This window comes from Aotus nancymaae, unplaced genomic scaffold, assembly GCF_030222135.1.
Source record: "Aotus nancymaae isolate 86718 unplaced genomic scaffold, 86718_ANA_hifiasm-v0.15.2.pri h1tg000188l, whole genome shotgun sequence".
NCBI classification, from domain to species: domain Eukaryota; kingdom Metazoa; phylum Chordata; class Mammalia; order Primates; family Aotidae; genus Aotus; species Aotus nancymaae.
Window position 1 is genome coordinate 271799 of NW_026988603.1, and position 25254 is coordinate 297052.

At 44.9% G+C, this 25254-nt stretch overlaps 2 protein-coding genes across 2 annotated transcripts in view; one reads left to right on the forward strand and one right to left on the reverse strand.

Annotated features, from left to right (window-relative positions):
- LOC135273008 (two pore channel protein 2-like) overlaps positions 1–15977 on the forward strand; it is a 40512-nt gene extending 24535 nt beyond the window's left edge. The window contains exons 10-19 of the mRNA XM_064371814.1: positions 690–834; positions 1784–1969; positions 4858–4922; positions 5384–5471; positions 6407–6476; positions 8814–9033; positions 9180–9270; positions 11512–11625; positions 11856–11980; positions 13981–15977. Of these exons, the coding sequence (XP_064227884.1) occupies positions 690–834; positions 1784–1969; positions 4858–4922; positions 5384–5471; positions 6407–6476; positions 8814–9033; positions 9180–9270; positions 11512–11625; positions 11856–11980; positions 13981–14075 (1199 nt within the window). The 3' untranslated portion in view covers positions 14076–15977. The remainder of the gene's footprint in view (positions 1–689; positions 835–1783; positions 1970–4857; positions 4923–5383; positions 5472–6406; positions 6477–8813; positions 9034–9179; positions 9271–11511; positions 11626–11855; positions 11981–13980) is intronic.
- Positions 15978–18251: 2274 nt separating this feature from the next.
- LOC105708054 (mitotic checkpoint serine/threonine-protein kinase BUB1) overlaps positions 18252–25254 on the reverse strand; it is a 41237-nt gene continuing 34234 nt past the window's right edge. Inside the window, 6 exon segments of the mRNA XM_064371813.1 lie at positions 18252–18570; positions 20145–20251; positions 21400–21571; positions 21670–21827; positions 22001–22162; positions 22472–22587. Of these exon segments, the coding sequence (XP_064227883.1) occupies positions 18375–18570; positions 20145–20251; positions 21400–21571; positions 21670–21827; positions 22001–22162; positions 22472–22587 (911 nt within the window). The 3' untranslated portion in view covers positions 18252–18374.

Here is a 25254-nt window from a genome sequence, read left to right on the forward strand (position 1 = left end):
GCCCAGTGACCCTACTAGTGAGAGAGAGGTACATGGGGTAGTCGAGCATAGCCTTTTGGCCCCGGGCATTCAGCAGGTGTGGTGAGAGCATCAGTTCATCAGTCGGCTGGGTCTAAGTCAGTCAAGAAAGCAACCATTGTGCTTTGGCCTGGGGTGGTGAGTGAGCTCACCTTGGAAGCTATGGGTTTCAGTGAATCCCTGAGAAGAGGGCAGGGAGGGAGGGTGTGCAGAATAGAAGGGAGGGGCTCAAATTCAAGGGATCGCACATACTTTGGAAACTACATGGAGAGAAAGGGAAAGTGGAGTTGAGGGCTAGAATGGTAGGTCAGGGCAGACACTGAAAGCAGTGATGGTCCATGGGAAGAGAAATGCAGAGTGGAAGGCAGGGTGTGAGGTGTGGCTTCTGCAAATGAGCACAGTCACTTTCGGCTACTTGGGATTGGCAGAGGGGTCTGAGGAAGGGCAGGCAGGAGGACCGGGGGATTGCAGACTGGCAGTGCCGCTCACTGGCTCTGCCTCTCTCCATGTCTCTGCCTCTTGCCGGCTCCTTGGCCTTGAGCCTTCACCCTTTAGGGCTTCAGATCTTTACCTGTGAAATGTGGATCCAAGAGTCTGTGCTGACTTGGCTCTACCCTTTGGACCTTCATGTTACAGAGGCCATGGATATTGGGGTCATTTTTCCATTACAGACAAAACGAACTTTCTACGACTGGCTGACCTCCTCAACATTCAGGTGGTCACCATCAACATCAAGAGACATCCGCTGGAAGCCTGGGTGCCGCGAGTGTACCAGTCATCTGCAAGCCTCTTGGTCCAGAATATGGTTCGGCACAGGCAAGTGAGATGGGGGCAGTTTTCTCTCAAGCTGCTTTAAAAACAGAGGAATCTGCTATGCCAATTCTACAGAATGTACTTTCTTTGAATTTAATGTTTCACAAAAGTGTGTGGTTCAGAAGCCCTTGCATATAGCTCAGCCTAGGAAGTAGGTGAATACTCCTTTTAGCTGACCATATCTTCTCTTTGTCAAAGCCCTACATGGAGAGGCTCTCTTCTGTCAATCCCACTGTTGAACTCCAACATTGATCTATCAATGTGCTTCACATGGTGGAGGTTGGCTTGTCCATGTGCAGCCTGAAGTGTTTGGCTCTGGAGTAGAGGCATCACAGAAAACACTGGGCTAGTCCCTCCTCAGTCTTCCCAGAGGCACGCCCAGCTTACCCAGCATTCCCTGAGCCACTGCTCTGCTGGCCTTGGAGGTGAAAAGCTGAGTTGAGCCCAGCTGTCATACGTTTTTCACCCATTTTCCCTCTGAACTTGGTGAGGAAGATGAACATGCCAGTCTCCCGGAAGGCCTGTGTATGTTAAGGATAAAGAGGTTTTCAGAAGCTTTCTTAGTTAAGGATGTTAAGTTTCCAGGGGCGAGTAGTAGGGGTGTGACGATCCTGCACTGAACCCTAAACCTCCTCCCTGTTGCCTGATTCTGCCTAAGCTTTCATCGGATCCAGATGCTCTGTTCCCAAAAGGATACCTTGGAAAACCATGGCTTTATTGTCTCACCTCACTCTGTCTTCATTTTCTTCTTGGAGAGAAGGCCTGCATCAGGGGCAGCAGGAGGCGGGTGCATGTGAGGGCCCAGCCCCACTGGAAACTTCCATAGATGAGGAGTGTGTGTGGTGCCAGGAAACAGAATAGCCCCCATGAACAGCCTCATGTTCCTCTCACTGAAATGCGGCATGACGTGATCTCTCTCTTCTTGTTCTTTTGTTTTTTTTTCTCATGCCAGGATTTTTGTCTGGGTTTTTGATGTCATCATTCTAATAAATGCCATATTCATTGCTCTGGATGAGAAAAACCCCCTCATTTCCTATGCAGAATGGCTTTTCCTGTCTCTCTACATCATTGAGATCCTCCTGAAGCTGTACACATATGAGCCCAGAGCCTATTTTGAAAGGAAGCAGTTCTGGAACTGGTGAGATTGTGTTCTGGGGAGGGGAGAGGTGGCGTGGGGGTGAAAGGGAATTTCCTGCCACATTTTTGGAAATATGGCTGCCCTTCGCCAAGCTCCATCTGCCCAGTTTGGAGGCATCTTATAAGATCCTGAACCTCTGGTTCAGTAAAAACTGTTATTCGTGAGGTCAGTTTTAACTGGCTTTAGCTAAAATTAGAATCATAGATCATGGCATCTTGAATTTGGAAAGGATCTTTTAAAAAAAGGAAAGTTAGGGAAAATATGCACATACACACCATGGAATACTATGCAGCCATAAAAAACTATGAGTTCGTGTCCTTTGTAGGGACATGGATGAACCTGGAAACCATCATTCTCAGCAAACTGACACAAGAACAGAAAACCAAACGCCACATGTTCTCACTCATAGGTGGGTGTTGAACAATGAGAACACATAGACACAGGGAGGGAAGCATCACACACTGAGGTCTGTGGGGGAGAACTAGGGGAAGGACAGCAGAGGGTGTGGTATTGCAGAGGGGTAACATGGAGAGAAATGCCAGATATAGGTGATAGGGAGGAAGGCAGCAAAGCACATTGCCACGCATGTACTTATGCAACAATCCTGCATGTTCTTCACATGTACCCCAGAACCTAAAAAGCAATAAAATAAAATTAAAAAAAGAAAAAAGCAAAACGTCCTCTTCTACTCTTTCACAGTATTTATGACACCAAATGTGTGCATTTTCTTCCTCACACACACCAATTGCCCAACTCTATGGACACCAAGTGTGTCCTACAAGTTAATCCAATTCCGACACTACCTATCTGGAGTTGCTGTCAGATCCCATAGGTTGAGGCTCAGGCCCACAGGCCACCTGCACTTCAGAGGCCAGGCACAAGCCAGCACTTCTGACTGAACAGCTGTAAATCCGAGGTTCCCATTGTCTTCTTCTTGGGTTTGATAATTTGCTAAACAGCTCACAAAATTCAGGAACACAGTTTGCTTACTGGATTTCTGGTTTATTGCAAAAGGATACAACTCAGGCATAGCTAATAGAAGAGATTACAGGGGCAAGGTATGGGGGAGGGATGCGGATCTTCCATGCCCTCTCCCTGCACACCACCTTCTCAGCACCTCCACGTGTTCACCAACCCAGAAGTTCTCCCAACACCATCCTTGGGGGTTTTTATAGAGGTTTCATAATGTATGCATGATTGATTCTATCTCTGGCCATTGACAATCACCTCAACCTTCAGTTCCTCCCCTTCCATAAAGATTGGGAGTTGGGGAAGGGATGGAGCTGAAAGTCCTAACTGTCTAATCACATGGTAGTTCCCCTGGCAACAAACCCCACCCCTAAGGGCTTTCCAAAGGTACTTCATTAATCTAAACTCAGGTGGAGCTGAAAGGTGCTTGTTATGAATTACAAGATTCTCCTTTCACCTTTATGACTTTTTTATGTCTTTTGAGAAAGGGTCTTACTGGGTCACCCAGGCTGGAGTGTAGTGGTGTGATCTCAGCTCACTGCAGCCTCGACCTCCCAGGCTCGAGCACTCCTCCCACCTTGGCCTCCCGAGTAGCTGGAACCACAGGCACATGCCACCATGCCTGGCTAATTTTTCTATTTTTTGTAGAGACAGGTTTCACCGTGTTGCCCAGGGTGGTCTTGAACTCTTCAACTCAAGTGATCCTCCCACCTCATCCTCCTAAAGTGCTGGGATTACAGGCATGAGCCACTGCACCCAGCCTACTTTTTTTTAAAATTTCAACTTTTATTTTAGATACTGGGGTACATGTGCAGGTTTGTTACATGGGTATAGTGCACTCAGGTAGTGAGCATGGTACCCAATAGGTAGTTTTTCAACCCACACCCTGCTCCGTGGTTGTCCATGGAGTCTGTTGCTCCCATGTTTATGTCCATGTGTGCTCAATGTTTAGCTCCCACTTGTAAGTAAGAACATGCAGTATTTAGCTATCTATTCCTGTATTAGTTCACTCAGGATTATGGCCTCCAGCTCCATCCATGTTGCTGCAAAGGACATGATTTCATCCTTCTTTATGACTGCATAAAAGTTGATGGTATACTCTTATGACTTGGAAAATTACAAGGATTTTCAAGCTCTGACCAGGAATTAAGTATACTGGTGAAGACTAAATATATATTTCTTATTATTACAATCTTGGAACATCACGCCCAACAAGGCAGTTCCTTCCATTGCTCCCTTGGCCCACTTACAATGAGCACTGTTAGTAAGCTCTTCTCTGGGTGGGGGATGTATTTCCCTGTGGGCTATTTCTTTCCCAGACTGCCTACCCCCAGTCTGGAACCATCTTGCACATGCTGCAAATTGCCTGACTGTGTGTCAGGCCCTGTGGGACACAGAGACACAAATGCAGGCCTGACACTACTCTAAGGGCCAGGAAACTATTATGGTGTGCATATGGCCAAAGGGGAATGGGTTAATATTGTCTAATATTTTGTTGTCCTTTGGCACAGTTGTTAGACAGAAGAGTAACAAGGTGATGAATTTCCTTTTCAATTAAAAAGTTACAATGTGTTTGGTAAAATTAATGCCAAGAAAGATTGTACTGTGTATTCTGAAAATGTGTCAAAGTATTCTCACAGATTAGACTATTTTGGAAGACGATTACTATGATATGAATTAGCTGATTTCCACAGATGCCCATGGGTGGTTCTGGAGCAGTCAAGGGATGCTTGTTAGGTTCCTCAAACAGTGTTTCTTGCTTCATATCCACCATCCTAAAAATGATGGAAATCAGTTTCATGGCTGAATCATTGCATTGCATACGATACCGGATTGGAGGTTTTCTCAGAATTCATCATGTCCTAAACCTGACAGGCCTTTCTCTTGATTCATAACCAACTTTGCTTTTGCACTGTTAGGTTTGACACATTGATCATCATTGCTGCCCTGGTGGCCACTGTGGCCAACGCCACCATTCAGTCAGGTCAGTGCCACCGGCTGTCAGCTTCACTACCTCCTGGGATGGGAATCCTGCATTCAATCTATTGAACATTTCATCAGTCTGTTGAACACCCACTGTGTACTGTTAAGATGTCTGGAGAGAGGAAAAGGGGACATAGGATAATTATTTAAAATGTTGCATGTTCTTTGGACAATGGTGGCTTCCTTTGTGTTTAGCTGTATTTTAGAGATTTTGTTTGTAAGCATCCATCACACCAAATGCTCACATGGTCATCTCTTTAAAGCCGGCCCCTGGCTTTGATGACAGAAGTAGTTAGGGTGTCCAGGCGGCACTTCCTTCTTCATTGCTCACAGCCATTGTCTATCCTTGAAGTGAAGCTGCATCTTCCCTGGCACCCACAGAGCCACAGACCTCGCTGCATAAAAGGAACAAGCCAAGGCTCTGAGAAAATGGAATGTTAAACAATTGTGTTCCTTTTCCAGCCAGAGAATATAACAGTCAGCAGATACTGGATATTGTCTTGATATTGAGAATACTCCGGCTCCTCAGGGTCATTGTCAGCATTCAGAGGTAAAGTGGAAGTGGTGAGCAATGGCTGCACTTGAGGGGGTCCCACATTGGGCCTGGTGGAAAGCACTCTAGTCTGCTTACTATAAATGTGCCCAATTATGAATCCAGGATGTAACTTGTTGGGGTTCTCTGGGGTGCGTGGTTGTGGGGAGGGAAGCCAATGAAGATGGATAAGGAGCACCTGAGGGCAGGGATTGTGACGGTCACTGTCATCCTTGTGACTGGCCTGAACTGTGCCTGCCTGCACAGTGACTAAATAAGAGTTATCATGATGCAGCTAGTGCTAACTCAAGCGTGCTAACCGTTGTCTTATTGAATCCTACCTACGACCCCTGATATCTCTAGTTTTATTATCCTAGTTTACAGGTGATGTCACAAGCTCAGAGAGGTTAAGCAACTCTCCCCGTAATACACAGCTAGAAAGAGGCAGATCAGGATGCAAACCCAGGAGTCTGACCCCAAAGCCCAGGTAAACCCTGCCCTCGGTGTTCAATAGGCCACAGTTCTTCCAGGGAGTGCTAGGGAGATGGCTGCCTCCAAGGACAGGCATACTCCTCCAGAAGGTGTTCAACTGTCAACATAAACCTCCGGGACAGCCTTAAAACAGGCTGGATCTGGATGGAGGAAAAGGTGAGGGAGGAAAACAGATGAGGCTAAATCCTTTTCCTGCCTCAACACTGTGTCTTCCTGGTGAGTTTCTCTGGGACTACTTTTCTTGCTTTGGTCCAGCCTGCCTTGCTTTGCTTCAGGAGAAGCTGCCAATTAGCTTGGTGGGTGGACCAATGCTGACACGGCTACAAAGGCAAATTCCTGATGACATCTAAAGACCAGATTCAGGCCTGGGGAAAGGTGTGGAGGGGAACACGCCGGTGGGGTGTGAGTTTTACCTCCCACCTTCCCTTTTGCCTTGTGTTGGTGACTTTGTTTTGCCCTAGATTCCGGGTTATAGTGACCACGCTAATCAACATCGGGCCCGCGATGCTGACGTTTGGTGGACTTGTCTTTGTAAGTACCTGCTCTCGTTGCTATCCGACGTGACAAAAGTGGTAAGATGTTTATTCGTGGCAACTCTCAGTAAGCCTTATTTTAAGGGAGAGGAAGAAAGGGAAAATAAGTAAATGCAATGTATTGTTTCCAGTAGCCATTCTTAAGCAATGTGAAGTTTCTAGAAACGTTGGGCGTATGCCAGTTAGGTACACCGCCTGCTGCAGTGAACACCAACAACCCAGTGGGCTGACCCACTCGTAGTTTCTTTCTCAACCACAGTCCAGGTGGGTATTCCTGGCTAGCAGGTAAGCATGTAGGTTCTTAAGGATGTAGGTTTGAGAGCCAGCTTCCTTTCAGGGAGTGCCAGTGAGAGTCTTCCTCGCCCCGGTGTGGAGAGGGCCCACCTGCTCCTCGAGGTCCCCAGTGGTGACAATGAGGCACTAAAAGGCTTCCACAGGGACCAGGGGCCTCCCGCTCTGGGGCGGTTCCATGTGGATGCGGCGGAGGCTGCAACAGGGCACTTATTGTTCTTTTTATTGATAATGGTAAAAAAAAATTCCTTTGGCATAGAAGAATGAAAAGTCGATTGTAAATTACCCATGCCCACCCCCAACATGACTCTTTCCCAGAGGCAACCATTATTAGGTGTTTCTTATTACCCTTCCTGAATATTTCAGTATATATGAGTCTATTCCATGCATGCCTGTAGGTATCCAGTTTATCCTTAGTCAAGTGGGATAATGCATTTGAAATATTGTTGTATGACTTTCTTCTACTGAATACTTTCGTCCTGTGTTCTGGGAGGCGAGTGCCTGCAGGTAAGCTCTGCCATGATTAAATGTGTTCCACTGAGGGAAGAATGTGTCTGCCCAGCCCCACTGCTGATAGGCTACTGAAGGGTCTCACCTTCTTGCCATCACAAATGACGTAGTAAGGACTATCCTAGTGCATGCATCTTTGTGGGCTTATACGAGTATATCTGTTGGATACATTCCCAGAAGTGGAACTGCTAGCCAAAGGTTAAATGGGTTCAAAATTTAGGTCTATAATGGCAACCTGCCTTCCAAAAGACAAGCTCTCATTTGCATTCCAGCCACAGTATACCACAGCATCTGTTTCTTTGCACCCCTCACCACTGGGGGTTATTAAACGTTTCCGTTTTTTTTTTCCAGTCTGATCGGTGATGAAGCAGCATCGTATCATTTTTTACTGCATTTGTTTAGTTATTCATGAGGCTGAGCATCTTTTCCATGTTCTTTTTGCCATTTATGCTTATTTTTCAGTAAACAGCCTGCTCTCATCCTTGTTCTGTTCTTCTGTTTAATTTTCAATACAATATGCCTTAGGCCTATTAAGGAAATAGGCCCTTGGTAGGCTGTAAGAGCAATTACTTTTCCTTTTTCCTTGTCTGCCACCTTTTTTTACTTTTTGACATAAAGGCTTTTTGCTTTGGTTTGGTTTTTGGGTATATAAAAGTTTAGATTTATCATATATATCCTACTTGTCAATCTTTATAGTTTCTAGGTTTTAAATCATGCTCAATAAGGTCTTTTTCTTTGTTTTTTTTTTTTTTTTTATGAGACTGAGTCTTGCTCTGTCGCCCAGGCTGCAGTGAAACGGCGTGATCTCCACTCACCACAACCACCGCCTCCTGGATTCAAGCGATTCTCCTGCCTCAGCCTCGAGACTAGCTGGGATTACAGGCGTGCACCACCACGCCTGGCTAAGTTTTTGTATTTTTAGTAGAGACAGGGTTTCAGCATGTTGGCCAGGCTGGTCTCTCCTGACTTCATGATCTGCCTGCCTTGGCCTCCCAAAGTGCTGGGATTACAGGCGTGAGCCACTGGGCCTGGCCTGGTCTTTTTCTACTCAATTTTTTTTTATAATACATGTATGGGGTTTTTGGTGTGTTTACATCTAACTCTTTGGTTACTTATTTTGAAATTTATTTTAGTATAGAGAACAAAGTAAAGATTGACCTTTATTACTTTTTTTTTCCTAGAGGACTATTACTTTTTGAATGTTTGACCCACTAACTTGCTAGGAGCTTCATTTTTGACTTTGTAAATGAACCCTGGGGAGGTCAAGGTGTGGCCCAGCTGGCCATGTCCTCTGTCCCTCTGCAAATGGCTCAGGCTTCCTAGCAGACTGGCCGAGTAGCCAACCCCTGCCCACCCCCTTCCGGCTGCTTGGAACTCCTGACTGGGGAGGGTGACCCTCCCTGGGAATACACCAGCAGTGCCCTTTCTGCCAGCCCCTGGAGCATGACTGGCTGGGCCTGCAGTTCTTCCCATTGCTTCTGCCCGCTCCTCTGCAGCCTTGAGGGCCTGCTGGTGACCCGGTGTCTCCCCCCAGGTGGTCTACTATGTCTTTGCCATCGTCGGGATGGAAGTGTTCCATGGCAAAGTTCGGTTCTTTGATCCGAATTTCACTGCTCCTGACGCCCTGGTGTGTGGGAACCCAGCCTTACGGGGCTCTGCATTTGCCCGAGGCAGATACTGCAAGAACAACTTCAATGACTTGGCCTCTGCGTTCACTGTGCTGATGGAGCTCACAGTGGTTAACCAGTGGCACGATATCCTTTCTGAGAAGGTGGAGATCCGTGGGGCAGTCTGCATCCTGCGGTGAGGTGGGTTACCGCAGAAGAGGATTACCTCTTGGCCTCTTGGAGCTCAGGGGACCCGCGGAGTTTCTCAAAGCTCTGGTTCCTTAACTTTCTACTCCTTGCAAACGGCTTTGCCCTGGTGACTCACCAGGCTGCAAAGCTATACTTCATCTTGTTCCACATAGTGGTCGTCATCCTCATTGTTAAGTGAGTTTCCTCCAGCCACATTGGGAATTTCGCATCTCCTTTTTCAGCACGGCTAAGGGACCATCCTCTTCTCCTGTCCCACCCTGGTTAGGTTGGGTGGGCTGCATCTTCCCAATGGGTGCTAAGCTGTTGGAGGAAAGGGTCTTCCTTTTGTTCATCTCTGTGTTCCTCACGGTGTCACCAGCGTGTCGCACATCTGCATGGAACAGACATCTCAGAGCCTCCCAAGTAGTGTGGGCCAGAAGGAAACTGAGGCCTGGCTAGTCTACCTACCCTTCCCCACTAAGATCGATTCATCTCTGGAACATGCCCCCTGAGTTGCCGTCCAGCCTCCACTGAAATCCAGCCAACCACTGGGACTCTGGAGAGCCAAAGGAGTCAGTTCCCTTGTCATCCTGCTCTGGTACTTAGCACACCCACAGGTAGAGGGAAAATATGCCCCGCAGTGAGTTCCAGTAGAAGGGACCCCAGGCGAGTTTTAGTGGAAGGGAAATACGTCCCCAGGTGAATTCTAGAGGAAGGGATATTTGCCCCCTGGTAAATTCTAGAAGGGAAATGTGTCGCCTGCTGAATTCTAGAAGGGATCCCTGGTTAACTCTAGTGGAAGGGAAACGTGTCCCCTGGTGAATTCTTGTTGTTGTTTTGTTTTTTTTGAGATAGGGTCTCACTCTGTTGCCCAGGCTGGAGTGCATTGGCATGTTCTCTGCTCACTGCAACCTCCCCTACCTGGGTTCAAGCAATTCTCCTGCCTCAGCCTCCCAAGTAGCTGGGATTACAGGTGCTCACCACCACACCTGGCTAATTTTTGTATTTTTGGTAGAAACAGGCTGGTCTGGAACTCCTGACCTCAGGTGATCTGCCTGCCTCGGCCTCCCAAAGTGCTGGGATTACAGGCATGAGCCACCACGCTTGGCCTCCCCTGGTGAATTCTAGTGGAAGGGAAATGTGCCCCCAGGTAGATTTTACTCATTGGTCCCAGTTCTGTCCTTACCCATTTTCCGTGGGAAACTCGGTAAGCATTTGAAAGCTGCTATGACATGTTCCCTTTCAAAAGGGCTCTGCTTTCTGTTATAATCTGTGACTCCAGAGGCCTGCATTTGAGTACCTGTGATCATTGTGATTCTTTTGCATGGGTGTTTTCTGGTCATCAGGATCCCCTCAAAGCTGGCTGGAGTTCTTAAAAAGGCTGTTTGGAATTTTTCTTTTCTTTTTAAATTTGTTTTTATAGAGATGAGGTGTCGCTATGTTGCCCGGGCTAGTCTCAAACTCCTGGGCTTAAGCAAGCATCCCCACTCTGCCTCCCAAAGTGCTGGAATTAGAGGTGTGAGCCATTGCACCTGGCCAGATATTTTTGACTGCCCTCCAAAAAACCTGTGAGTGCTGCGACAGCCCTGGGCTACGTCATCATTACTGTCAAGTCAGGAATGTGAAGGCTCTGAGATTTACTGGCAAGCTAAAAGGTTCATTTGCCATGCACTTTCTAACAGAAAACACCAGATCTTGGGTCAGAGACAAAGCTGGTCTGTAATTCATGGCAGGAGGAGCAGCCCAAGCAGCACTCTGTATCAGTTTCCTGGACCCTAATTCCACAGGCCAGTGCGGTGAGGACCAGATGGAGTGGCTGGGGTGCAGCAGGGGACTCCAGACTTAGGAAACTGATCTCATGTAGGGCTGCTGGTGACCTGCCCATCCTCCTTGCTGAGGCGAGAGAAAGAGGAGGAGAAGGAGCAAGAGAGAGAGAAACTGACTTTATCTTTACTTCTCCTGGGAGAGAAAGTATGATCTTTATCTTTGCTGCCTTGGACTGTCCGTGGGGAGGGAGCCCTCTCTCTGCATTACTCTCCTGAAACATCTCCATAGGGACACATTTCTAAACTGGCTCTAGAGGTCTTTGGGCAGAGGATCCAGTATCCACAGACACCTGAGACATTCATGGAGAATTGTCTCCCAACAATTATTTGGCCTAACATTTCCCTTCAAATAAAAGGTATTTTCCTCCTGATATTTATTGTTTAAATAGGATGTAAAGGAAGAACGAGCCTCTGGATGAATGCAAGTTGTGTCTAGTCCTTGGGAGATGCTTTGTTGCTTGTCATTTCTCCCTCCTGCCATGCATTTTATCTGCTGCAGTAGGCTGCCCTTGTACTTGGGCTCAAGTGCTCTTTGGAACCAGGATTCCTTGTCACCTAGACCATGGCTGTTCAACCTAACCCCCTCTTACCTCTTCCTCCTCCTCCTCAGTATTTTCATAGCATTTGTCTTGGAGGCATTCTTTGTGGCATATTCATTAGAAAAAAGTGAAGTGGAAACTGCTATTGAGAAGAAGATTCAAGAGCTTGGAGTGGGAATCCGAGAGTAAGTAGCACGTCTCCTTGGGTGACCCTCAGACTTAGAGGTGGGCCGCACTCAAAGACCTGCCATGTTTAACCTCCGGTGCCTGGTGGCACCAGCCTGGTCCCATGGGCCTCTCTAGATGAGTGCCCTGGGTGTACCTGGACACAGACCACCAGGCCATGCCTGGGAGACACGTGAGGAACTTGGCTGAGGGACCTGACCACATTTCTGTTGCCTCTTCCTCCTTGAAGGGAAGAACTTCAAGATGGGAAGCTCACTGATCACGTGGACACCAAGGACCGTGGCCTTCATGGGGATGACGGAGACAACAAAACGAAAGCCTTGAAAGGACTGTACTGCAGAATTGCATCAAAAAGTAAGTTTCAATCTGATGCAAAAATACAATTGATCTTCCCCCAATCTGTCCTCACAGCAGCCAGTGTGGTGTTTCTACAATGCAGATCTGACCCTCAGTGGCTTCCTAATCTTCAAGGATAAAGATGAGGCCCCTCGCCATGGTCATCCCCGCACCTGGCTTCTCTCAGTATCCCAGCCTCTCTCCCTTCCCACCAGCCCGCCACACATGCTGCTCCTCAGCCCTGCGGGCCTTTCAGCCCCTCAGCTCCCCTGCTCCATCCTGCCCCCAGGGCCTCTGCAGCTGCCTCTTTCTCCTCGAGTTCACTCTTACCTCACTTTGAGGAGTTGAGGTCCCTCATCCTTCAGGCCTCTGCTCAGGCAGCCCTTCCTCAAGGAAGCCCCCTGGTGTTTCCGAGAAAGTCAGGTGCTCTGTGGTCCCCAGCTCTTCTTCCCTCCTCTCTGCACATGCCAGCAGGTCACACATTGCTGAGTGACTGTTTTGATCACCATCTGTCTTCCTTGTAGACTCCACATGGGTAGAAAGCCCCATGTGGGTGGGGTCATGTCTTTTGATTCTTCATGGTATCTTCCAGGGCCTAACCACGGCCCTGGGACAGAGAGGCCTTTAACAACCGTTCATTTACTTGCTTCATTAATTCTCAATGAATAAAATTGGTTGAGTAAACCAAAGCCAGTCTGCATCTCAGTTTGGGTCTAGAAGGCAAATGTACCCCCGATGGGTTCCAGTGGGAGGGAAATTCCCTTCCTGGTGGGTTCCGGTGGGAGGGAAATTCCCTTCCTGGTGGGTTCCGGTGGGAGGGAAATTCCCTTCCTGGTGGGTTCCGGTGGGAGGGAAATGTGCCCCCAGGTAAATTTTACTCATTGGTCCCAGTTCTATCCTGAACTTTTTTTCATGAGAAAACTCAGTAAGCATTTAAAAGCTGCTATGAAGTCTTACCTCTCAAAATGGGTCTCATTCCAGTAGAATATGTGACTCCAGCACCCTGGCTCCTCATGTGGCTTGCATTTGAGTATCTGTGATGACTGTGATTCTCTTGCGTGGATGTTTTCTGGTCATCAGGACTCCTCTGAGAGCTGGGGCTGGGGTTCTTAAAAAGGCTGTCAGGAGTTTTTCTTTTCTTTTTAAGATTTTTTGTAGAGGCTGGTCTGAGTGCAGTGGCGTTTACAACTAATTGATCACAACCAGCTACAGATTTCTTTGTTCCTTCTCCACTCCCACTGCTTCACTTGACTAGCCTTTAAAAAATAAAAATAAAAAAATAAAAAGATTTTTTGTAGAGATGAGGTCTCGCTATGTTGCCCAGGCTATTCTCAAACTTCCTGGGCTAAAGTGATCCTCCCACCTCTCCCTCCCAAACTGCTGGAAAGAATTACAGGTGTGAGCCGAGGTACCCTACAATAAGCCCAGCCTGAGGATTACAGCCCAGACTGCAGGAGTGGTGTGAGCGTGCAGCCCCTAAGGGTGGCTGTTTGCCCCCAGCCTTCTAGAAGCACATTCTCCTTTGTGTTCAGTGCCTCCAGTGGTGGGGGAGCTCTGTGGTGGTCAGCACTGGGATGGATGGGTGATTTTTTGCTTTCAAGAAGTATTTGGTTACTGTGTGCAGAGCCTTGTCTTTGACTCAGGGCCATCCTTCAGGAAAGCCTTGACTTGCAAGGCTCAGTGCTCCCCAGGACCCCAGCGCATCTGGATTCTATGTGCCTTTTTTTGGTGACAGTTTTGCTTTTGTTGTCCAGGCTGGAGGCATGATCTCAGCTCACTGCAACCTCCACCTTCTGGGTCACGCAATTCTCCTGTGTCAGCGTCCCAAGTAGCTGGGATTACAGGCACCCACCACCATGCTCAGCTACTTTTTGTGTTTTTAGTAGCAATGGAGTTTCACCATGTTGGCCAGGCTGGTCTGGCATCACGTGATCCACCCGCTCGACCTCCCAAAATGCTGGGATTACAGGTGTGAGCCACCGCACCCTGCCCACATGCCTCTTTCTCCTTCCTCCTAGAATACAGGACCGTGGATGCCTTGCTGCAGCGGATGTTCGAGTCTGAAATTGCTCCTGAGGATGAAGGCCCTTCCTCTGAACTTCTCACCCAGTGACATATGTCCTAAGAATCCCAATTTTGAAAACAGTGCATGATCTTGGTCTCAGAAGGGTCCACAACTAGAAACCGAGATAAGCTGTCACCTCTTTGCAGGTACTATCTGGAGGTGATGTTTGTGGCCCAGGCTCCCTTCTGTGTTCTGATGAGCTTGTGAATAGGCCTCGCCTGGCCTGCCCTGAGTCGTCAGCTGAATGGTGTGGAAAGGCTGCACAGGTGGGCCCCCCACTGAGGGTTGTTCTTATGTTTGATTATGGCCATAAGGCAAGAAAAGTTGTTGAAGAGATTGTAAAGAGCACTTGTTGTACACATATATGTACACATGTCGTCTTTTCAGTGAGTCTATAAAACCTTTTCACTTATTTTTATATGGTATTTTGCTATGCTATTAAACTAATCCTGTGCTACATTGTTACATAAATGAATACGAATATTTAAATATGGTAAAGGAATATGTTATAGTACAGTAGCTTTTAAAGGCAGTGCTTATTCAAAATGAAGAAAAATATGAATGTGGAAATATAATTGTCACAGCTGCTTCTCTATTTTGGGAACAGGGGTGTGCTCTCAAAGCTTCTTTAACAGAATTACAATGATGACAAGATTTTGAAACACTTGCTTTCTGAGGTCACTTTCCCCACTGGAAATCCCCTAGGACAGCAAATGCATCTTCTCGGAACTTAAAAGGGATTTATTTTATTTTTACAACTTTTTATTGTGGTTAAGTAAACACAGCGTAACCCTTCCCGTCTTAAGCATGTCTAAGTGCTAAGTACACTCACATTGTTGTACAGCCACCATCCATCTCAGGACTCTTCATCTAGCAAAACTGAAACCCTATCCCCATGAAACAACTCCCATCTTCCCTTCCCCAAAGCTCCTGGCACCCATCTTTCTATTTTCCATCTCTAAGGGTTTGGCTATACCAGGTCGCCAAGGCATCTTGAGCACATAGGATTCTCTGCAGAGCAGGCAATGTGCCCCTCATTCTCCTGTGCCTTGTCATGGGCCCCCACATCAGGCAGGGGAATCAGTGGGAGTGTGTCCCCATGACCTGAGGTTTCAATGCAGTGAGACCTGAGATGTGTGGCATGTTGCATGTCATGTGTGAAGGTGACAACTGAAGCTAGCATGGAAAGGACATTTTTTTCTTTGGTTCTGAGAGTGGCCTCTAGGCTGTGTCCTGCAGGAGCAAAGCCAAGGACTTTGGGGCATGGATTCTGCGGCCAGACTCTCGTTTCACACCTGGCTCTCCACCAGCCATACCTCTCTGTGGCCCATTTCCTTATCTGCAAATGCCAGACAAATAGTACCTCCTCTCAGGACTGCGGGTGTCGGGTTGGTGGCGGGGCCTGGAACAAGAGGGCAGGGCCGATGCTGACTCAGTGCTGGCTTCGGTCAGTGCTGTGGCAGAGTGTGCTCTGACGAGTTTGTTTTCCTGCCTTAAAACCACGCCTGGCATTTGCAGTGTTGCTCTAGACTCCCACTGTCACCAGGATTTGGGAGCTGGGGTCTCGCTGACCCAGCCCATGTCGTGTGTGGAGTCCTGGCACCCTTGTGACTGTTCTTTTATTTCTTTGTATGTATTATATCTATTACTATGTAAAGTATTATACTAAATGCATCGAGTTACAATGTAATCTTTTCGAATGTTAGATATGGCTGGCATTTCTGTTTTAATTAGCCAATAATGCATAGACATTTAAAGAATTCAACCCAGAACCTGAGTAAGAAGCTGAAAGTTGCTCCTTATTCCTCCTCCTCATGCGCCCCCTACTCAGTCGCACACACCTTTTCCAGGGGTGCCTGCTGAGTGTGCTGTTTATCCTTCTGGAATGGAATCTGACCACAGTCATGTGTATCAGATGTATTAATATATAATTGCATTTCTAAATCCTAAGTATGACATATTTCTTATGTATCGTCCCACCACCTGCTGTTTTCATCATCACTTTATTTCATGTTGGTTCATACACATGCACACCATGCTGAGAATTCCGTCCCATCAACGTCTCATGATTTCTTTAAGAATTCACCCATTCGTGGACCTACACGCTGTTCCCTGTGTTCACCATTAAAGAGTAAGGGAGTAAACCTTGCTACATAAATACTCTTGCTGCCTGAGCCCTTGGGGAGAGCCAGGAGTTGGCCTTGCTGGAGCTTTTTCTCTAGAAACCTCTGTTCTCCTCCTGGTGGCAGCGCGAAGGCCACCAGGGGGCGCCACCGCCCTGGTCATCCCGACTCGACAGGAAGGGCAGGGGGGAAACGCAGAGGAGTGGTGGCGGGGCTTGCCGCCTCTCCAGAATTTTCTGATGCCTTTCAGTGAACTCGTCACCTCACATTTTGGCACACGGACTCCCAGCGGGGCCCTCCGTTTGGTAGGGGCCAGGGACAATAAGGTTGTGTCTGCCCCGTGGGCTGTGAGCAAGTCTTGCCTTTGGAACAGTCCCCGCCTCTGCCTCCACTCCTCCCGGCCTGGAAACAGCAACGAGGAGAAAGTAGTACCTCGTGGAAGACTCCCGTGAGGACCGCGGATTGGTGCTAACAGGAATCGCCGCTAATGGGGATCGCCCAGCCCGACTGCCGTGGGAGAAAAGTCACTGCTGCCTTCTCCCAGCCCCGTGCGGGTGCGTGGTGTCACAGCAGCTTAGGCTGAGATAGCCTAACCAGTCCTAAAGTGGGTTTTTCTGAAACATCCGGAATGGAGCCGACGGGACACATGGCTGGACTTGTATGAGGGAAAGGAAGTCCAAGGACCTCGTGGCTCCTAGGATCAGTGGCAGAGAAAGATGTGGAGTGACAGCTTTTCAGGTGTGCCAAACATCCAGCTGTCTAGGAGCTCTGATTTCAATTGGGAATGGCAATTTAAAACACAAAAAGCCAAAAGCCGTTTAAAACTAGAAATCAGAGCACAAAGCAAAATTTAAAAAACTTCACAGCAACAGAAATCTTACTAGTGAAAAGACAGATGACAAATTGGGACAAATACTTTTGCCTCATATACAAAGGACTTCTACAAATTAACAAGAAAAAAACAATCTAAATGAAAAATGGACAAAGGATAAGACTTCACAGGAAAAGAAAACACATATAGCTTTTACAAAGTATATTTGGCCTAATTCATGAGAGAAATGCAAATTAAGACTGTAAAGAGATACTATTTTCTCATCAATCAGACTGGCAAAAGTCAAAGAGCCTGATCTGTCCTGATCAGTGTGAGGAACAAAGACACTTAGAGATATCTGACACAACTCCCATGGGAGGCTATTTGCAGATATTAATAACGAAAGTTTGAACGCACTCACCTTTGACCTAGTAATTTCACTTCTAGGCATTTATATGACAGATATACCAAATAAATTTATATGACAGATATACCAAATAACCAACTAATACATGACTGTTAAAAAGTATGAGGTCATTCCGTATGTAGTTATATTCTCTGTTGCCACACATTAAGTGAAAAAAAAAAGCGGAATTATGCCAGTTGCTTCAAAAATACAGTATATAAAAATATTCATTGCATCATTTTTGGAAAGAGTCACAAAAAATGGAGTGTGATTGCCTTTGGAATGGGGAACCTGATAGCTGATAAGGGTAGGAGGAAGCAGTTCACTCTTCTCCTGAATCGTGCATAACCTGGGATTTGTTTTCATTGTAATGCTAAGGGAACAAAAGAGAGGGATGAGGCCCTTCCAGCTCTGAAAGTCAATAAATGCCAAGTTGTCTTCTATAATTCTAGAGATGATTAATTAATGATCTATACAGCTTATTAGAGAGACTTTTTACGACCTGAGATTTTCCTTTGGTACTTTTAAAAAATAAACAGGCTTAGGATTTGTATTTCATAGAGAACAATGAATAACAGGTACAATAAAGGACAGGCAGGCTTTATTCAGAAAAACTTGAAGTCCCTTGGAAATATTAGGGAAATGTGTGTATGTGTGTGTGTGTCTTACACAGACACAAAACTTCAAATTTGGAAAAGAGCTGTCTTGGCCCTTTTGTAGCTTAAACAGGTCAGTGTTCAAAAAGTAATTTCTAGAGAATGTTCACATCTGAATTATTCTCGCAAATGCTTGCATCCCAGAAGTAGCCAAATCAGCCTGCTACACAGGGACCTTGTGGGGTTGTGTATTTTGCTGAAATATTTATAACAACTAAGTCACATGGATATATTCTATGGGATTTATTTTTAACAAACATGTACATAAACAATAAATGGAAAAAATCAAGGTTCAAAGTGAGCAGATTCATATTTACAGTGTGTTTTTTAAGGATTGTCTATATCCAAATTTTATTTCCGTGAACGCTTACATTCCAAGAGCAGTACAATTAGCCTATTACGTAGGGCCCTAATCTTGTTAGTATAGTGTTGCTGAAATATTTTCTTCAGCTTTTGCCTTAACACATCCAAAGATGGAAGATGATGACAATCTGGAATATTCAACATGATGTGAAAAAATTCATTCCACATATCCAAATGAGGAAGCCTGAAAGAGACAAAGCATAAATAATGGATAAAATGTAGCCTTCAACACGCAGGATAACCCCACTTCTGCATCTGACTTCCACAGGCTTGGACAGTTTAATGTAACAACTCTCCCCTAAATGGAACACAATGCAGCAAAAATGGAAACATTGAATCTATTACATACGAGAGAGATTAAAGACTCAATTAAATGTTTTATACATCTTATTCCAAAAAATAATTAAGATACGTAATCTTTTAGTAATACTGCAAGTCAAAAAATGTTCTTGCTCTCTCTTAGAAAAAAAAGCCAAACTATCTGCTTCTGGCTAGCTGTACATACCTTGCTGCCAGAATTGGATAATCTGGCCAAATGCTTCTGTCAAGGCTAACTGCATATGCAGCAGGACCAGGTAGACTGGCTGGGCTGCCCAGGAGATAGCTCAGAGTTAAGAGTTCCAACTACTATTAATTGTTTAAGTTAACTAAAAACTCCAAAACATGGAGATAAGAGGTGGGAGAGAAAGTAGAATGAAACGGAATTGTGCTCCAGACAGGAAATGCCATCAGGCCTGCTGAGGGTTAACTTCCGGCTCTTCTTCACACTGATAGTCAGAGATGAAACTATCTGGTTCTTCAATTTTGAGCCAGAGATGGAATAGAGTATTTGCTAAACATGAGGGCTCATTATCCAAAATAAAGAATAGTTGTTATAAGCTTTCCTCTAGGGCCTGAACCTAACTTTATTTATATACAGCATATGACATTTCATAAAATTATTGCTAACTATTTTTCTTTTTTTGAGGGGGCTGGGGAGATGAGGTTTACAGGAACCCCATCTTACATTTTCTCAAGAAGGTATAAACATATATAAAAGTCCATTAGGCTGAAAACTTACGATAAGTGTACTTTTCTGCATGTTTTTATGCCTCAAAAAAGAAAGTACAAGTGATATAATGAATATCCAGGCACCAAATACTCAGCTTAAACAAAACGGCTTATTCCAACAGTTTGTTCACACATTGTGTTAGGAGAGCCATCCAGGTTGACGGGAAGAGCTCTTGACTAATCATGAATTTTCACTGTGATTTACAGACAAAAAAACAATATTTGAGAAACTCAAATCACACAGAGCTGGGACCTAAAACCCTGTCCTGTGAATGAGAGCTACCCATCACATTACTTTATAATTTATGAAGCACTTTCACATACACTATTTCCTTTGCTTCTTACAAATATCTGAGAAAAGTAGGATCAGTATTTCCGAAGACCAAAAAAAGAAAAGTGAAAACCTGACGGCTGGTGATATTAGGTGATTCCTCTATAAGGAGTAAAAACTTTGCATGTGTACAGGATGTCAACCATTTGGCCAGAAGCTTTCAGGGAGGGCATCAGCTGCCCCAATGGGGAGACAGAAGTGGTAAAGCTATGCAGCTTGCTCCCTGTGCCCAGTGCCCAGGACTGTCCTGACAGCATACTACCCAAGGCACAGGATTTCCAGGCAGTGGCAGAGATCCTTTTTTTTTTTCCCAGATGGAACCCAACATTCTACTGTAGTTATTATCTTTTCACTATAGCACCAATGTTAATACTCACCTTCTAAAAAGACCTTCAGGCTTCCACACTCCTCCTTCATTTTTCACTTTCATGTAAGTGCCGAAGAGCATGCAATATACTGTTGCAGCAACCCCAAAGTAATCGATCTATAAAGCAGATAGAGGTACATATGACTTACATAGTAATTTACACATGAACTATATTAAGATGTCTAACTTAAGCAGCAAGTTAAATATTCACAGGATTTTACTTTTAAAACATTTTGGAAGCCATTTGTTCAACCACTCCACTAACATGTCCTACTGAACGTCTAGGCTTTGCTGGAGGCTTCCACAGACAGCAGACTACCCTCTACCTCCTGAGGTAGTTTTGGAAAACTCTGCCCTCCTGAGCTACCATGTCCTTCATTCTGTCACACAGGGGGCAAACACAACACTCTAAGCCCTCTTCCCCATGGACAGCCTAGAAGTCCTCTCAGCTCACTCCCCTGGGACTCTGGTTGTAGTTCTCGGACTCACCCCCATGCCCTCTTACTGTGTGGTATGTTCATAACTGAAAAGAACACTCCAGCCCCACCCACATCCACAGGACAGAAGAAATGAGACCCCCCCACCAATCTTGGCCCCCTTTACCATGGGTTCCTGAAAAGACATAGTTCTCACCAGAGAACTTGGTAGTTGGCTTTTATTTACCAGGTTCAAAACTTTTTATTTATCCCAAGTAGCATTCTCCTTCCTGGTCATCTAATATTCTATGTAGTTGGTTGAAAATTCTGCAATCTTCCTTTAGAATAATAATGATTCATTTCTGGATCTGGCTAGTTGGAAATCTGGCTGTACCATCTATTACAGTCAAATCCACCATCCTGCCTGAGAGCATCCCAGGTGTATCCAACACGTGTTCAACTCTGCCTGAAGTGGGCATGCTGGGTCTCCCTGTTATCCCTGATTTAGGAAACCAAGCTGGCCTGATTTGATCTCAATAAACCAAGCTGTCTCTTTGCTGCATGACTTCCTTTCTGAAGGGTTCACAAATCATTAAATGTTCTTCCCTATGATCAAACTCACAGAATACATCAGTTTCCCTTTCCTGATAACAGGATCTATAATGGACTAATAAGAAAGTATTCTTCGGGAATAGAATTCTATCCCGTCACCTTTGTCTTAGCCTCATCTCTCCTTCAACTGCTCCTCAAGAGACCACCTCAAACTACCTAGATCCCCAAATTCATTTTGAAAATCTGATAAGCACAACACAGAAAAATATTTCCAAATCCCTCACTTTAGTTCTATACCTGGTAGTTCCATGGTTTGTTGCTGAGCATCTCAACACACTGAAAACCAGATGTGTTACATTTTGCTGTGAATGTAGTTCCTTTTGGAAACAGTTTCATATCTATACTCTGACCCAGGTCAATCAGTGCCAAGCCAGCACATGAATCATCTTCATCATCCTGTTCCAAAAATCTACATTAAACACAAACAAAGCCAGGCTGCATGAGCACATACGATGAAAGGCTGCTATGGAAATAGGAAGAGAACCCTGTTAAAAGCATAACACTTGCCCGTTTCCAAGTATGAAATTGTCTGGCTTAATGTCTCCATGAATGATTTCACAGTCATGCACTTGCTCAATCATGTAAAGCATTCTCATAGCAAAAGAGATGACGAGACCTTGAGGCATCACTTTTTCAGGGGTATTTTTATAGAGGTTAATGGCATTCTAGGAATAATGGAAAGTGGAATCCTGAGTTAGTTGTACAGGATTAATAAAATTTCAAGTTGAGAGCTTTGCCCCTCCCACCATTTCACAAAAGCCCCAACCACAAAAGTGCAAGGTACAAGCCAAACAATGCATTGCAAATTTATGTGCTCATCATGAAAATGAATACTTACTAATAATGTTCCATAGCTGTAGAGCTCTCCTACTAATACACTGCCATTCTGGAATAAGTGGGCAGAATAGAACTTGATAAACATGTGTTGCATAGTTGGCTTTAGTCTCTCCATCAGCTGAGTCCCAATGTAGAATTCCCAGGGGTTAGCAGGCTTCTGGACCTGCAAATCAGGTATGTGAAATTCATATCCATTCTCATATTCTGAAAAGTAATAGCAATAAAACAACCTCTATCCCAATAAAGATGTGGTGTTCACAGTGATGACAAGCTATGAACTGTTGCTGCAATGTGGGGCTTGCTGCAAGACAATTTTAGTGGGAAAAAAATTCTGAATCTTTTGTAGTTTTTGTCTTTTAATTGCCAACTACAGACATAAATGAAACCACTATCTTAAAGGAAGAAAAATGATTGGCAAACTCAAGTTCTAAAATTCATTTCTATACCACAAAAAACAACTCAGGTCATTTACCTTTAAAACAAATTTCTGTTTATTTTTAGCATCATTCACCTCTCCCTGGGTAGCTTCGTACACCTGGGCAAAGGCTCCTTCTCCAAGAAGGTGATGGACATAGATCAGCTTAGAACCTTAGAAGATAAATAAAAATGTTAATGTATGTAAGCCTTTTAAATAGTTTTCAATTTACAGAGAAGTTACAGAGATAGAGTTTTCTGTATATTTTGCATCCACTGTCTGCAATTGTAAACTCTTACATAACCATGGTACATTTGCCACAAATAAAGAACTGATCAACCAAAGTATTATGCTTCTATTAACTAAACTCTACATTTTACTCACATTTCACTAGTTTTTGCCTATGTTCTAGGATACGTCATGTTTAGTCATCATGTACACTTAGCCTCTTCTGGGCTGTGACAGTTTCTCAGAAGATCCTTGTTTTTGATGACCCTGACAGTTCCAAAAAGTACTGGTTGGGTTTGTTGTAGAATGGCCCTCAAATTGGGTTTGTTTGATATTTTTCTTGTGGTTACTTTGAGTTATCGGATTTTGGGGGAAAGCCCACAGAGGTGAAGTTGTAGTAGTTTTTTGTTTGTTCTTTAGAGACAGAGTCTTGCTGTTGCCCAGGCTGGGTTGCGATGGCAAGGTAATAGCTCACCGCAGCTTCGACCCCCTGGCCCAAGTGATCCTCCCACCTCAGGCTCCCAAGAAGCCAGGACCACAGGCAAGCACCACCATGTCCAGCTAATTCTTAAATTTTTTGTAGAGATGGGGTCTCACCATGTTTCCCAGGCTCATCTCAAACTCCTGGCTTCAAGTGATCCACCTGCCTTGTCCTCCCAAAGTGTTGGGATTACAGGAGTGAGCCAATACACCTGGACTGTAGTAGTAGATTTTTAAATTAAATTTTAAAAAAGAATTCACATGTTCAAAATCAGATGTAAAGAAGTAGATTTCTGGTTCCTGGCCCAGCATATAAGGAGCTGGAGTCATCACTCCATCCTCATAGTAAGCTGAATGACTAAAAATCAACAATGCTTCTGAGATCTGTTAGAGAACTGAGGTGAAAGGACAATCTGCTACCCCAAAATTGGGGAGGAAGACAAGTGGGGACAGAGAATCACAGCTTGCCAAAGTAGAAGCCCAGGAACAGAAACCACTGCTGGAGCCAGTACTAGGGGAGTTAAATGGAAAGAATTGCACATCGCAGACCTTATTTAAGAAGTCCCTAGGAAACCCAAAGACAACAAGCAAAACAAAAATAAGGACACAAAGGGCAATTTTAGCCTCTGATACAGTAACAGCAAACAGTAAGTATAGCCTAACCCGTAGGCAAGTTAAGCAAGCTCACACTAAAGGTCTATTTAACCTCAGTTCTTTTTAGCTTATACATTAGGTCTGGCTCTTAACAAAAAATTACAAGGCATAGTAAAAGACAAAACTCACAGCCTGAAGAACCAGAGTAAGCATCAGAAACAGACACACATATGGCAGAAATTTTAGAATTATCAGACTAGAATGTTGTTGTTTGTGTTTTGAGAGATAGGTTCTTACTCTGTCACCAAGGCTAGAGTGTAGTAGCATAATTATAGCTCACTACACCCTCAAACTCCTGGGCTCAAGTGATCTTCCTGCCTCAGCCTCCCAAGTAGCTAGGACTATAGGTGCACACCATTAATTTTTTGCAGAGACAGAGTTTCGCTATGTTACCCAGGCTAGTCTTGAACTCCTGGCCTCAAGCAATTGTCCTCCCTCATCATCCCAAAGTGCTGAAATTATAGGAATGAGCTACCATGCCCTGCCCACCCTAGAATTTCTTTTAAAATTCTAATGGGCATTCTAAGGGCTCTAATGAAAAAAGTAGACAGTGTGCAAGAAGAAATGGGTAATGTAGGCAGAGATATGGAAACTGAGAAACAAGCAAAAGGAAGTGCTAGAAATAAAAACCCATTGTAATAGAAATAAAGAATGCCTTTGATTGACTCACCAATAGACTATACCGGGCAAGAAAAAGAATCAGTGAGCTTGAAGATACGACAATTGAAACTTCCAAAACTGAAATGCAAACCGAAAAAAAAAAGAAACAAATAGAGTATTTATGGAGTGTGGGACAACTACAAAATGTATAACAGATACAGAATGGGAATACCAGAAGGAAGAAGGGAGAAAGAAACAGACAAAAATATTTGAGGCCAGTTGCAGTGGCTCACACCTGTAATCCCAGCACTTTGGGAGGCCGTGGTGGGCGGATTACTTGAGGTCAGGAGTTTGAGACCATCCTGGCCAACAAGGCGAAACTCCATCTCTACTAAAAATACAAAAATTAGCCAGGTGTGGTGGCAGGCGCTTGTAATCCCAGCTATTTGGGAGGCTGAGGCAGGAGAACTGCTTGAACCCGGGAGGCAGAGGTTGTAGTGAGCCAAGATCATGTCACTGCACTCCAGCCTGGACAATAAGAGTGGAACTCCATCTCAAAAAAAACAAAAAAACAAAACAAAACAAAAAAAACCTGAAGTAATAACAGTTGAGAATTTTCCAGAATTAATGATAGACGCCAAACCACATATCCAGGAAGCTCAGAGAGCACCAAGCAGAATAAATACTGAAGAATCAACACCTAGGTATGTTACATTGAAACTGCAGAAAAAGACACAGAGAAAATATTGAAAAAAGCAGGATAAATAAAACCATCTTACCTATAGAGGAGCAAAGATAAGAATTACACAGGACATCTCAGAAACCATGCAAGCAAGAGTGGAGTGAAATATCTAAAGTACTTGGATATTTAGAATATA